The sequence below is a fragment of the Oryctolagus cuniculus genome, chromosome 3, assembly GCF_964237555.1.
Source record: "Oryctolagus cuniculus chromosome 3, mOryCun1.1, whole genome shotgun sequence".
NCBI classification, from domain to species: Eukaryota; Metazoa; Chordata; class Mammalia; order Lagomorpha; family Leporidae; genus Oryctolagus; species Oryctolagus cuniculus.
This window is the reverse complement of record NC_091434.1, coordinates 102,324,535-102,340,122: the sequence shown is the minus strand read 5'-3', so window position 1 is coordinate 102,340,122 and position 15,588 is coordinate 102,324,535. Positions and strand designations below refer to the sequence as shown.

General features: G+C 33.6%; 1 protein-coding gene across 9 annotated transcripts in view; it reads right to left on the bottom strand.

The window, feature by feature from the left end:
- LRP1B (LDL receptor related protein 1B) overlaps positions 1–15,588 on the bottom strand; it is a 2,140,503-nt gene that overhangs the window by 304,347 nt on the left and 1,820,568 nt on the right. For 8 of the 9 annotated variants that reach the window (XR_007920674.2, XM_051849575.2, XM_051849574.2 and 5 more), the window contains 4 exons: positions 8,442–8,555; positions 8,051–8,200; positions 4,724–4,846; positions 2,218–2,337 (listed from right to left, as the gene is read on the bottom strand). Coding sequence is in view for 8 of the 9 variants with exons in the window: in XM_051849575.2 (XP_051705535.2) it covers positions 2,218–2,337; positions 4,724–4,846; positions 8,051–8,200; positions 8,442–8,555 (507 nt within the window). In the remaining variant the exon portion in view is untranslated. The remainder of the gene's footprint in view (positions 1–2,217; positions 2,338–4,723; positions 4,847–8,050; positions 8,201–8,441; positions 8,556–15,588) is intronic. The other variant, XM_051849576.2, reaches the window with a different exon arrangement.

Sequence of the window (15,588 nt, the reverse complement as noted above, 5' to 3'; positions counted from 1 at the left end):
GCTTAATAAAGAACATATGCCTATAGATATCTATAGAACAGAAAAAGTAGAGAGGGAGATAAAGGCATATAAACAAATTAGTAGAATACCTGACCAATTATAATAAATCTATGGAGATTAGCTGACTTACTTCTTTTACTCCTTTAAAAATCCATAAGTCTATTTGTTAAACATTTGCAAAGGAAAAAGTCAACAAAATTAAGAGGTAACCAACATAATGGGAGAAAATATTTGGAAACTATGCAACCTATAACGAACTAATACCCAGGATCTATAAAGAGTTCACAAAAATCAACAACTTTACTCAACAACAACAAAACAACCAACCAAGTTTTGGACAAAGGACGTAAACAGGCATTTTTCAAAAGATGAAATACAAATTGCCAACAGACACATTGAAAAAAATGCTCAGGATCACTAGTCATCAGAGAAATGCAAATAAAAACCACAATGAGGTCTCACCTTATCCCAGTTAGAATAGCTATCATTCAAAGACAAAAAATTAGTAAATGTTGGACAAAATGAAAGGGAAAAATGGTACTCTAATACACTGTTGGATTGGAATGTAAGCCAGTACAACCAACAGCTGGAAGACAGTATGGAGATTCAGAAATCTGAAAACAGATCTACCATATGGCCCAGTCATCCCGCTCTTGGGAGTTTGCCTAAGGGAAATGAAATCAGCAAAAGAAAGAATTATCTGTAACCCCATGTTTATTGCAGCTCAACTCACAACAGCTAAGATACATAATCAACCCAGATGTCTATATACTGATGACTGCAAGATAAAGAAAATATGGTATATGTACACTATGGAATACGGAATACTACTCAGACATAAAAAGAATGAAATCTTTTCTTCTGAAACAAAATGAATGCAACTAGAAACCATTATACTGAGTGAAATAAGCCAGTCCCCAAAAAGACAAATATCATATATTTTCTGTGATATGTGGTAGTTAATATATAATGCAAAAGATGTGTAGGACTAAAATGAAATCTTGTGATTTGATTATTTTTAGCCCTTGTTTATACTCTTGCAGAACTTGTTTTTTCTGCTTGTTGAATATTATGGGCAGGGCTACATTAAGCCTGTGCTTGTAGAGAGAATTTAAATTATATTTTTACAAAAATTAAAGTAAAAAGGAAAGAAGGGAAGAAGGAGGATTGAGGGAGGTAGAGAGGGAGGGAGGAATGTATGGTTATCTAGATAAAATTGTACCTGTCAAATACATGAATTTTTTTCTCTGTATATTAATAAAAATATTAAAAAGGGCAATTAAATTGATTTTACAGATCACATGCAGGAAGTATTACACACACCTCCAATCTAACCACACTGAATTTTAAAGCTCTTTTTAAAATCACATACAACAGGGGCTGGCGCTGTGGCATAGCAGGTTAACGCCTTGGCCTAAAGTGCCCACATCCCATATGGGCACTGGTTTGAGTTACGGCTGTTCCGCTTCCAATCTAGCTCTCTGCTGTGGCCTGGGAATCTGTGGAAGATGACCCAGGTCCTTGGGCCCCTGCACCCATGTGGGAGACCCGGAAGAAGCTCCTGGCTCCTGGCTTCAGATTGGTGCAGCTCCAGCCATTGCGGCCAAATGGAGAGTGAACCATCGTATGAAAGACCTGTCTCTCTCTCTCTCTCTCTCTCTCTCTCTCTCTCTCTTTCTCTCTCTCTTCTCTCTGTGTAACTCTGACTTGCAAATAAATAAAATAAATCTTTCAAAAAAATAAAATCACATACAACAGACATTTTTATTTACTTCTTGTTTAAAACAATTCAGTAAAAAAGATTACTACAAAATATACACATATAAAAAGAGCATGTGTAATTTGTGGCATTATAAAATAGTATACTAATTTTGGGAGGAAGAGCTATTCTACATATCAAGAGCCATGAAAAAATTTGACCATATGACCCAGTAATCTCGATCATTGAGATTCACTCTAAAGTCATTGAAACCTAGAAATACAATATACAATATGTTTACTATCACAGGAATTCATGGATCCTAAGTATTGAATCATAACTGTATATTATAAAGTAGAAAAGGATGTCATGAAAATAATTAAAACTTCAACATAGAAATGTATACATGAGTTTAATATTAAGGTTAATAAATTGGAGGACAAAATTATTTATGTACTCTTAAATGACTGAGCATGTATAGTGCTTAAAAAGTGACAGAATACAATAAAGCAACTCACCACAAATGCTATCACTTTCGTCTAATCCATCCTCACAATCATCCTCTCCATCACAAATCCAGTGTTTAGAAATACACTTATGTGCAGAACAAGCAAACTGGTTCCAAGAGCAAGAAGAATCTAGAAAAAAGAAAGTTTGTTATAAGTACAAAAAAAAAAAAATAAAAGATATCTGCTTTAATCATCTTCAGAGAGATCCAGCAGGAAGTTCTTCCTCTGACGTTGATAAAATCAACTACACTTTAATAAAGCAATATAAATTCCATTTGGCCTGATGACTCTATAAAATGTTAATGGCAGCTTGCACATTTCCTCTGTGTTTGCAGATTCTATTTCTTCAGTTGTTGTCTCATAAGGCTTGCCTTTGATCTAGTCCTGCCGATCATTCGTCTCTAAGTACATTTCAGATTGTCATTCTTTAAGAACGTGTGATGCACAGATATAAAAATAAATATTTCATGGCTCAACAGTTTAAGACACTGCTCAGGATGCCTGCCTCCTGTATTAGAATGTATCACTTTGATTCCTGACTCCACTCAGAATTTCAGCTTCTTGCCAGTGGGGTCCTGGGAAGCACTGGTGTTGGTTCAAGGGACTAGAGCCCTGCTACCCATGTGGGAAGTTAGGAGAGAGTTCCAGCTTCTGTTTAGGCCAGGCCCAGCCCCAGCCACTGTGGATATTTGGGGAATTAACCAGAAGATAGGACTTCTCTGTCTCAATCTCTGTCTCTCTGCCTTTCAAATAAATTAACTTTAAAATATCTCAGATATAGTTAGTGATCATTTTAATTCTTTTTAACTATCAGGAAAAATGACATCCTAAGAAAGGTACTAATATGGTGGATTGACCTGCAAATATGTTTGTTTTTAAGGGTGAGATGCCTAAGAAAGTTTAAGCTTAATGACAAGGCAACATTTTTCTTATGTGTATCTAGCTCATGGGTGTTTGTGTATCACTCCTTTGGAAATACTTAGTGTGTTATATTTTATATAAGTGGCTGTTTGTTTTTTTCTTCCAGATTGTGCATTTATAATAGCAGCGAATTCCTGTTCTTTTCTTTCCTTTTTTTTTTTTTTTTTTTTTTTTTTTGGACAAGCAGAGTGGACAGTGAGAGAGAGAGAGACAGAGAGAAAGGTCTTCCTTTTGCCGTTGGTTCACCCTCCAATGGCCACCGAGGCCAGCGCGCTGCGGCTGGTGCACCGTGCTGATCCGATGGCAGGAGCCAGGTACTTCTCCTGGTCTCCCATGGGGTGCAGGGCCCAAGTACTTGGGCCATCCTCCACTGCACTCCCTGGCCACAGCAGAGAGCTGGCCTGGAAGAGGGGCAACCGGGACAGAATCCGGAGCCCCGACCAGGACTAGAACCGGGTGTGCCGGTGCCGCAAGGCAGAGGATTAGCCTAATGAGCCGTGGCGCCGGCCAGAATTCCTGTTATTTTCAATGTTATCTTTGTATTTTCTCCTCCATTCAGTATAATTTTTACAGGGAAACAACCATAAAGAAAATTCTATCAAATTAAAATGTTCAAAATACAAATCACTATAAAACATAGCCATTTTGTCCAACCATATAAACTATGTTAAAACTTTGTTAATTACATGATCTTTGAAAAGACAGCAAATTAAAAAAACATAAATTTGAAATAAAATAAAAATAAGGAAGATACAATCATATAAAGCCTCCTTGTTGAGAAATTAGGAATCAATGTAAACTACTTATTTTCCATTAGTTTTGGTCAGAATTTGGCACTAAAGTAAAGAAAAATAGCATCTTCATCTAACAAAATACACCTGCAAATTTCATGATCAGAATTAATTTTAGGAGATTCAGACAGTTCACAGAAGATACATTTTTAATTATTTTTCATTTCGCCACAGGATACATTATTTGTGTTGAAAAAATAGCTAATATATGCTTTTTTCTACAGGAAATTTTTTATCCTGTAAATCACAAAATTTATAAACATTATAAAAAAATTTAAAATGCTTTCTTACCTTGACAATGTGAGATTAAATATACACACAGAAATTAGGAGGTAGAAGTTAAAGAAAGATGATAAAAGAAATATAGGTTTAAGTACAAAGTTTGAAGCTATACATGTAATTAATATAACATTTAGAATAATATAATTGCCCAAAACAGGTAGGGAGAACTATACCAATAGTACGTCACATTGTTAGTTTTCATAGGAAAATGTAAATATGTTAGATACCACCTATGGTTAGTAAATCATGAAAAGATGTTAAAGTATATTTTTTAGTTTGGTAGAGGTAATCACTTAAAAAAGAATGGAAAAGAAAAATTAGAAGATATCCTAGAAGAGGTGATTGTTGTATTCATCATAAGCTCTTCTGTTTTAATTTTTGCAAATTCATATTATCTAATTAAATGAAAATTGGCATTGAAATCCATTAGCAATATTTTGTATATATTCTCTACACAAGAAGAATTTAGCAAATAAGTAATAATATGGTTTATATAATTAAAACAAGATAGAATGTCTCACCACAGTGGAGTTCATCAAGTCCGTCCTCACAATCTTTTTGACCATCACATATCCAGGTATTCAGAATGCATCTTCCACTAGGACAACCAAAATAATTTTCTTCACATTTGTGTTTGTTTTGAACTGTGATAAAATATAGAATGTAATGTCAAATAATTTAAATGAATCTGAGAGTTCTACAAAGTAGATAGATAAGACATGAATACTCCCGGAACTCAAGAAGTAAATAACAAGCACATGTAAATAGAAGTAGCTGATGTTCTCAAGGATGTCAAAGTCTTGAAAACATTGAAAGACTAAGAAGCAATCACAGAACCGAGAACACTGGACCTGGATCTAACTAGCATTGGGTCATGAAAGAGGTCCCTATGGAGAATAGCACTTAAACCAGAGGGAGAAATCATTTCTATAGGCAATGATTTATTGCTTGTGACCCCAGAAGCACAGGAAACCATAGCAGAACTGGACAAATGAGACTAAAGCAAACTAAAAACCATCTGAACAGTAAAGGTAACAATGAACAGAATGAAGAGATAACCTACAGAATGTGAGACGATTTTTAGAACTATTCATTTGATGACGGATTAATATATAAAGAATTTTTTAAAACTCAATAATAAGAAAAATAAATAATCTAATCTTTAAAGTGAGCAAATGATATAAACAGACACTTCTCAAAAAATAAGCTCAAATAGCCAACAAACATAAAAAAATGCTCGCATAATTAGCCCTCATCTCACCTCAGTTGCAATACTTTTTATCTAAAAGACCAAAATAGTTAGAATAACAACAACAAATGTTGGCTAGGAAGTGGATAAAAGAGAATTATATATATATATACTGTTGGTGGGAATGTAGATTTGTAAAGCCATTACAGAGTACTGTGTGGAGGTTCCTCAAAAAATCTAAAGGTAGTTTATAGTTAATAAAAATGTAATAAAGTAAAATTATTGAGATGGCTTTAAAAGTGAATAGGTTTAAGGCCAAAGAATTATACTTGAGTGGAAATATTCTTAATTACATATTCAAAACAAAATTGAAACATTGGTGGATCTTTGCTGAAAAAGTGTTCATTGAGTGTTCCAATTGTTATTTATTTTGAATGTGCTTTACAGGAGTTAAACAAGTGTTTCCTATTGTGAGGAAGAAAAACAACTTGCATCGGAAAAACTAAAATTATTATTAAACTGTAGAAATATAATGAAAATCTCAAGTTTACATGAAATTATTTTGTAAGTTACATATTTTTAAATCATGGAATATTAATTTTTTACGTTATACCCTCTAAGAGTATATATAAAATACTAGCTTTTTCTCTTTACTATCATCTGTGAGTTTGAACTTTTGTGTTTACATAGTTTTAGACATCCTGGCCAACAGCTGACCAGGAAGTAAATCCTAAACTATACAGGTCCATCACACTGTAATTGTCCATTTGACAGATGTGAAACATAATTTCCATTTTAATTTTCTAAATGTCAAATTTCTATATCTAATTAAAGATGAAAAACATATCTTAGCTGAATTTGCCTTTAAGCCAAAAAGTCTTCAACGTGCTCTTAAGAAGTTGACTTAGGGGCTTCGGGGCATTGTGGCATAGCAGGTAAAGCCACCACCTGCAATGCCATACCTAATTTGATGCCATTTGTTTACCAACTGCTCCACTTCTGATGCAGCGCCCAGGTGATTGCCTAGAAAAGCAGTGAAAGATGGCCTAAGAGCCTGGGTTCCTGTGCTCCCTGCATGTGGGAGACCTACATGAAGTTCCTACTTCCTGGCTCTTGGCTTCAGCCTGGCTTAGCCCTGGCCAATATGGCCATTTGGAGATTGATTGAAGTAGCAGATGGAAGACCTTTCCCTCTCTCTCTCTCTGACTTTCAAATTGAAAACAAAGTGTTTACTTACTGCTTGCTACTATCTGTCCACATGTCTTATAAACCTACATGATTGTCTCTTTCTTTTTTGTCCCATATAAGAATCACAGTTCTCGATCAGTGCTCAAACTTAAAGTTGAAAATAATTTGCTAATATGAAAAGATATAAAGACCACAAATAAGAAATAAAATTTTGGTTTAATAAATATCTTTTATTATTTTAGCTTTAAGATAATTTTAAGATTAACTACACCCATAATCAGTTAAAGGATATGTTGTTGAGAAAAAAGAACTTTGGATTGAGGATAAGGACTCCCAACCATGTTCAATGAGTCTAAAAGAATGTCATCATATTCCTTTAAAAATATTCTATATAAATACCGCAAATTTTGTTCTTAACTGTGAAAAACTACAGAGAGCTACAGTCAAGTGCCTCCAGAGAAGTTTTCCATTTCTACTTTTTAACTTTTCTAAACTGAGAGGAAGTAAAATGACATCACAAAATGTTATACATATTTGAACAGAATAAAATTGTTCTACAATTGCTCATTTAAGTTACAGATTATGAACTATTATAAATATCAGTGTTTCATAGATTTTTTTGTATTTGAATAAAATAGTGCGCAAAATATCCACAAATGAGTCTCTTAAAATATTTTAAAAATATTGTGTGTCAACAAACCAGGAAAAATATGTATAGTGATAGGATATGGAAAAGAAAACAGAAATGTGAGATCAAATTTAATAGCTCCCTATGTAATCAATATACTACCAGTCATATACAGTTCACTCCTTTCTTTTTCTGTTTTTTTTTTTTTTTTTATTTTTGTTTGCCCTGCTCAAATAGAAATAAGCAGTCACAAACTTCTCATGGCAGGTATTGTTATAAGAACACAGATGACATTTTAAGCGCTTATGAAGGTAGAGATTGTCAATAGTGAGATATAAATATATTTTTGACTTTGATTTAATAATGATAATAGCCATCACCCAAACTACTATGGCAAAAAATCATGTAAACTGCATCAATATCCTAACATAAAAACACCTATTGTATAATAACATTGACCAAAGTCTAAAGCGAGAAATATAGTGTCTCTTTCCTTTTAGTCTATGAATAATTATTTCTGGGTGTATAACTAGCTGAAGCTGTAGAAACATTGTTACACATTTTAAAATATCATGAAAATTTAAAAAATAAATGATGATGTGAGCAAGAAAAATTATATCAGAAATTTATCTAAATTTATTATTGATTTTGAGTGTCATTTGATAATTCATTTAAAAGATCAAAAGGCATGTTTAGAATAGGATGTTTACTTTTTAGTCATGTCATTTGTGTCATTTAAATTTTAATCTCATTCATTGAATATTAAGAATAAAAACTAACAAATTTATTCTAAGCTAGCCTCTAAATCTTCAAGGCAAATACTATTGTTCTTCCTAGAATTACCTGGACACTTTAGTTCATCTGAATAGTCTCCACAGTCATTAGACCCATCACATATCCAGTTTGGCAGAACACACAGTGAGGTAGAATTACATCTTATGAACCCTGTGGTTTTCACTCCAAGTTTATAGAAATGTGTGCAGTCTGTATTATCTGGAAGGATGTAAACAGAAAATGAAAAACACCTCATTTGCATAGATTATGAGCCTTCTATGTAGGTCACAGGGACAAGGAAAGTTAACTTCATTTGAAGAAGTAAATATGCAATTATCCCACGCAACAGGGGTTAATTACATATCAATTCTGGATGAGGTTCAGAAAAAAGTTGGACAGTGTTCAATGTAACACAAAGATGTCCAGGCATGAACAAACAAATGGTAATAGAATATCTTACTGCAGTTCTTTTCATCTGAAGCATCTGCACAATCTATGTTCTGGTTACATCGTGCTGATCTTGGAATGCAAGTCCCATCTGCACAACGGAATTCAAGAGTGGCGCAGGTGGAAACTAGAAAGGCAAGTAAATAAATAAATGGATTGATGAGACAGAAAGTGACTCCTTGCTTTTACATTTTGAGAATTTTAAGTAATTCACATCATTTTGTTTGGTTTTGTTTTTTACCTCTGGGAATGCAAACTTGACCCTTGTCCTCATCCCCAAGCTTTTGTGGTATTTATCACATTCATTGCAGCTTCCTGCTTATGAATATGAAGCCACACTAAATCATAAGTTCCATGAGAACAAGGACTGTGCTTGTTCACCATGGCATTACCTATCTATCAGTTCATAAAAACTAACAATACATGAATATGGCTAAAAACCCTGTCCTTCCAACTTCAACAGTGTAAGGTTGTGACATTAAGCAAATGTGTGATTAAATGCCTACTGAGAAATCACAAGCTGGTTTCTAAGAGGATGTAGAGCACTTTCAGAGAGAGAGAGAGAGAGAGAGAGAGAGAGAGAGAGAAAACAGGTTTAGAACCACTGAATATTTGTTTAGGTTATCAGAAGCAGTGGCTAAGCAACACTACACATTCACCTTGCTATGCCATACTACTTTACATGGCCATATCATTAACATTTGGCACAAGAAATATGGATGTTTCACGCCAAAGAAATATAAATGTGGCAATTTTTATCCCTACTGTTGTGAAAGTATGGCTTTCCATTTCCCTGCTATGCTTACATGGAAATCAGTTTCAATATGCTGCTGTCACATACACTTTGTGCAATACAGCTTATTCTTCATCATACATTCCTTTCTAGGTTGCTTACCCATTCATTAACACATAATAGTTTCCAGCAATATGTTGTGAACAGGTGCATGGAATGCAATGTGTGTTGGGTTAACTTAGGAGAGATTTTCATTCCAAATTTAAATTTGCACAGGTTGATTATGTTAATGTACAACCTGAAGGGCTCTCTGATTATGCCAGTTTTACTAGTGTTGATATTTTAAATAGCCCATTTAATTATAAATTGAAATTATATCAATTTTAAGTGGATAACATGCTATTGCAAAATATGCAAATTTTACCCAAGGGTGTGTAAGTCATTTGTATTTTATAATGTACTGCTCTTATTATACTTAATTGTATTTTGCAATTGCATACTTATTTGTGTTTAAATGATTAAAACAAATGCTTTATTTATAATTTGCAATTGTAATTGTTTCATTGTTTCCTTCATAAAAATAACATCTTAGCATATGAAACAGATAATGCTATTATAAGTACAGATAAATGTATTTGTTCCAAAACAGAAAAAAAGTTTTGTTCATTTCAAAAAAAAAGCAAAATTTCTTCCTTATTCCTTTCTTTACATTTCAAATTCATTTGTCCCTGTGGAAACAGTACATAATCCACGTCATGGAAGATAATCATGTCAGTCATTTTCAATTTGTTTTTGACTTCATTGTCTAATAGCAGTCTCCTACTATGAACTTGATTCCATTCACTGTAAAGCAGCATTTTAGATACTTATAATAATATTCCTAGGCAAACTTTTAAAGATTTTTGTCAAAATTCACTTGCAGTATTATTTATAGTACAATTGAAGTTATAGTTTAGATGCCAGAAAGGTCTCTGTTGGGACCATTGCAACTTATTCTACTTTTACCACCTCTTTCCATGCTTCCACAGAGAACTCTAAGTCAAGTGGCAGGAAGTCAAACTAGCTGACAGTAACGGCAGAGAGGGGGAAAAGGCAAATTATTACTCCCTCAACATGGTGGATGTCATTTCAGACATTTAAGAAAACTGGAAACTCTATGATTTCATTTCAGAAAGAATCAAGAACAAGAAAGAGCTTATGAGAATATCAATCATGTGGAAATATCAGTCATGTCGAACAGTCTCACACTGAATTCTGGGAAGAGAAAGAAATGGCAAAAGGAATTTTAACTAGATGCAAAGAAACTCTAACTTTGAAGTCAAGAAGAGTGCTAGGGAGATAGTATTGAATAAAATACATAAAAGAGAGGAGATAGAGGGGGTCAATAGAAGGGGCTGAGTAGAGAACAGAAAATACACAGGATGTGTTTTGTCTTCCTCCCATTTTCCCCAGGTGACAACGCTGTTACTCTTGCGAAGGAACACTTCAGGTGGCATATTAGAATGTGTGCAATGAGAAAGCACTCCAGAATGCCCTCTGTATACCTGCCCTCTGTATACCCAATGGTGTCTCCACAGATAACATGACTCAGTAAATAGTTTGAGAACCTCCAAAGGATTAAATAGAGTGATGAATGACATATTAATTGGTTGTAGAATTCTCTAAGCAATCAAGGAAAGAGGGCTTTTGGAATTAATATATCCTCCATTAGTAGGCAAGAACTGAAAATTCTGTGATGGAAGAAATCTATACAAATAGCAGGAAATTCATTAAGCAGACAAATGCTTCTTCAGCTTAAATCTCAATGTCTCTGTTGCCTTAACTATTTTCCTTCTTCACTTTGTTTTGGTTAGTGAAGCACTGAAATTGGTTTCAACCCTAGGGTGATTTGTGAGGGCGAAACATACTGAAATCTCTAATTTGTCAAGTGAATATGAAAGTTTTCTGACTATTTTTCCCTCAGGCTGAAAGTCCTGAAAAAGAGAATAAAGAAAATAATGGAGTCGAAATAAAGATAAGCCAAGTGAGAAATACTAGATTTTTCCCTCCAGATAATGCAAAAGAAAAAGTAAGACTACAAAATGTGAGTGAAAACACACCACAGCCACACAAGGAATAGCAATGAGAGATTACAAAGGAAGAAGATTTGACAGGGATGGTAGATCAAAAGTGGTAGCACAAGACAAAGTAAAACCACACCCTGCTGGTGCTAGATTAATTTTTGTATTTTTTCTACTTTCTGTTCATCAGTTTGGTTAAAATATTTAATGAGATACAAAGGATATAAAATCGATTGACTTTTCTGTGATTCCTAGGATGTTTCTTATAAACAGTCAATTCTCCCTTCCACCTCTCTGTATCCAGCCTGTAGCAAAGGGAAGTTGAAAAGGAAAAAACTGCATTAAATTACTGTCATCTCTTTTCTGTTTACCTTCAAAGCACATCTTTCACTTAATTATTGAATTTAGTATTTGGATTCTAAGTGTACACAAACCCATAAAGAATTAGGATTTCTTTTCCAGTCACATTTATTTTTCTCTTTAGCTCATTATTTTTTGGGGAAGGGGGAATGGTAGGTTGTTGAAAGATATTTCAAAGATTTTCTATGAATTGAAGGAAAAGCAAATATCAGTTTCCTCCCCTTTAGTTAACCCCAGAGCTACTTGGTCTCTGGTCCACCTAAAGACATCCTGGTGACCCACGACATTTCAGATACTTCCAAAAGGTAACACTTTATATTCATTTCAACAGAGGAGGAGCTGCATCAAGCACCTTTCCTAATCTAATCATGCAGCCTGTAGCACAACCAGAGGATGAATACAACAGGATAAGCTTTTGAACAGCCCCTCATGTCACCTCTAGACAATCTGATGTCTAAACTTCTCAGTTACACAAGGAATAGATACAGATGGAAAGCAAATTCCTCCAAAGAATCAAAAAATAATATCTTATAACCTCTATTTGACATTATAAATGTATTCTTGGCTCTTGTCGAATGAAAAAAAGTTATAATTACTGCAGACATCGAAATTTAACGAAGGATAACAGCACTTCAAACAATTTACAGAGGGTTCCACCCTAGCCTCTCACTATAGCCTGTCAAAATTCCCTGTATATATTGATTTCTGATGGTACTACTTTATTGTTTTGATTCAAAAGTAATAGGTGACTATGCATGTGCATAAAAATGCAAGAAAGCTTAGTATTCTCAAGTTGCAATACCAATAGAAAGTAACTGGGAAAAAAAGTGCAGAGAGAGAACCCTTTTGCATTTTCCCTGAGACTTTACATATATGCCTTCTTATTCATCATCTTTTATTTGCTGTAAGGGAGATGTTTTGTGAGTACATATTTGACAGCCTGGCTTACAGGAAATGGACTAAGGGAATCTTCCTTCTCAGGCTGAAGACTAGGCACTAATTTCTGTTACAGGATACTTATGTGTGTTTATGTTTCATGAGCAACTTTTAGTTTTAAATTCCTAGAATTGTACAACATCTTCAAGATATTAGTTTAGTTTGTTAGTTTTTAAACATATCCAATGCTATGGTTTTTATGCTGTTAGTAGTGGAAAGGAAATATTAAGAAAAAAACTTGTTTCACAAACGCCTAAGAATATGGATGACATAGTTATAACAGAAATCAAGTGTTTAAACTAAAAGGGAGAAATAACATTTAGAGTCACTTTTAATTCAGTAGTTTGGAAATTATTAGGCAGAATAAAATCTATCTATGCTTTTTAGAAGTCTTAATGCTTCAAGCAAACACATCAGAATTTGATACACTCCTACATTGCAATAAATACTAGATTTTATAAACCCAAACACAGATTAATTTACTTACTACTTTTGAAAATACTTCCAATGCCTCAGAAAAACCATAGTAACTTATCAACTTCCTATAGCTGCTTTTGATTAATTTTATTTTAAAATAGTTCTCTATATATTGTTCATTTTTTCATATTTCAGCTTGCTGTTTTAGCCATTAGCTAAAATGTGGTATAACACCTTTATTATATTTTCCTCTCCTGCTTGCAGATAACTGATAGAGTACACTCATTTATTAGTCTTCTAGTCTCTTTTCTTTTGAAATCTTGAAAATGTCCCTCTACTTACTTTCAGTGTCTTACTACATGTTACAGCATTTAATCTTTTACAGGTAATATGAAATACTAGGAAACTTAATTTGAGGAAATATACATTGGTTTTCTCACAGGGTCAACTTCAGATGCTCAAGTGCTTGCACACAACCAGCTTAAGATGCCACAGCAACTTCCCAACATTCGACAGAGCTACAAGCTAACTTGCCTGCATTCTAACTTGTTTCTTCATTCCACACAACCTTCTCAAGATGACCTACTATGTACTTTTCTTTACTCTCAATCTTTCTACAAAACCAGTCTACATTCAGTGTCTTGACTCCCTCGACATCCATTTTCCCCCTTAACCCTAAAATCAGAGTTTGCCCTTCCATTACACTGAACTAAATTTCATCAAGATTATTAGATTATCTACTATTTTCCAGGTACAATGCATATTTCCAGCCTAGCCTGTCTACTTGCCCTCTATATAACACTTTGAAATACTAAGTGATGTTCCTTCCTTAAGAAAATGACATTTTATAAGAATCTTCCTATTCATGCTGTACACCTTTTTAGAAATGTTTCTCATTTTTAGAAATATTAATATCTTTAATGTTTACATCAACAAGTAATGCAAATGTATTCCCATAAAGAAAGCACCAGATCTCTATACAACATCTATGAGATTTTCCCCATTATGAGACCAATATTAATATTTCTTGTCAAAATCTATTATCTGAGCTCCAGGTCTCTGTATGACCCCAGATTACAAGCTTCCTTACTATCCTAGCTGCATTCTCACATAAAAATAATATTTAAAATTATAAAAATTAATAAAATAAACCAAAACACCCCTGCAAAACTCTTCTTCTCTTTCTCACATTCTATTAATATTGCCATTCTTGTTATTTTTATTACAAAATTTCATTCCACGTTTAATTAGTAGAACTTTAATAATTTACCTTAATTTTCTAAAATTCTTCTAAAATTTTGGATTAATGTAATATTTGTGCATTGTTGTGGGATACAGTGTAATATGTTAACATATCAAAATTGATAATTTTAACACAGTGTAAATGGATCATGGATCATGCCAGGCAATTATCCTTTCCATTTCTTAATTATTTTTGTGTTTGGAGATGACCAGTTCATCTCTTTAAGTTTTTAATACACAGTAAAATACATTATTGTAACCTAAAGCCATATCATTGTGCTACATAGGACAACTACTAACCTTTACCAGACTTCATTTTGGCACATATTATAGAACCTCCCACCATTCATATCCATCTCTTTATCAGTCTCAAGCAATCACTATTTTACATTCAGAGCAAATATATTTTTTATCTTCTATGTATGAGAACAAACATGAGGTATTTGTTTTTCTGTACCTGAATTATTTCACATACCAATGATTTCCAGTTCTACCCATTTTGGGTGTACATGTTAGTATTTCATTATGTTTTTTATGGCTAGATGGTATCGCTGATAATACTCTATTGTGTGTGTGTGTGTGTGAGAGAGAGAGATATTTGTTATCTATTCTTGCATCAATGCACCTGTAGGGTGATTCCATATGTTGAACAGTGCTACAACTATTCAATGGTAATGTAGGTGTCTATTTCATATGCTGATTTCATTCCTTTGGGATATATTCCCTGAAGTCCGATAGCTGTGTCATATTTTTAGTTTTGTGAGGAACTGCATACTTGCCTCCATAATAGCTAGACTAATTTGCATTCTCAACAACAGTGTATGAAGCTTTCCTTTTCTACAAATCCTTCCTGGCATTTTCTATTTGTTTGTCTATTGGAAAATAGCCAGTCTAACTGGAATGAGATGATACCTTATTGTGGTTTTATGTGCATTTCCCTGATGACTAGAGAAATTGGAACACTTTTTAAAATTTATTTGTTGACCATTTGTATTATTTTGAGAAATGTCTATTCAGATCCTTTGCATATATCTAGAATGTAGAAGAAACTGAAAAAAAAAAAAAAACTCAACAACAAAAAAAAGCACAGTTATTCCAACTTTTAAAATATATTTATTTCTTACTTCATCCTCTTTATTCTTAGCTTTGGTTGCCATAGTAGCCCCTGTTTTGTCATTATAATCTCATTATTATATTCTCATTCACACAGTCACAGAATTTGAAATTCGAATTTGTATATTTTGCCCACTTTAAACTTTGACTTTTTAGTTGCTCAAAGACAAAGTTTGAGTTTCTGCACATGTCACAAAAATATCTTCATGCCCTAGTTCTTTCCTCTAATGTATGATTTTTCTCCTCTTGACTTACATATCCTGGCTCAAATTGTAACAAGTTACTTGCAGCTTTCAGTG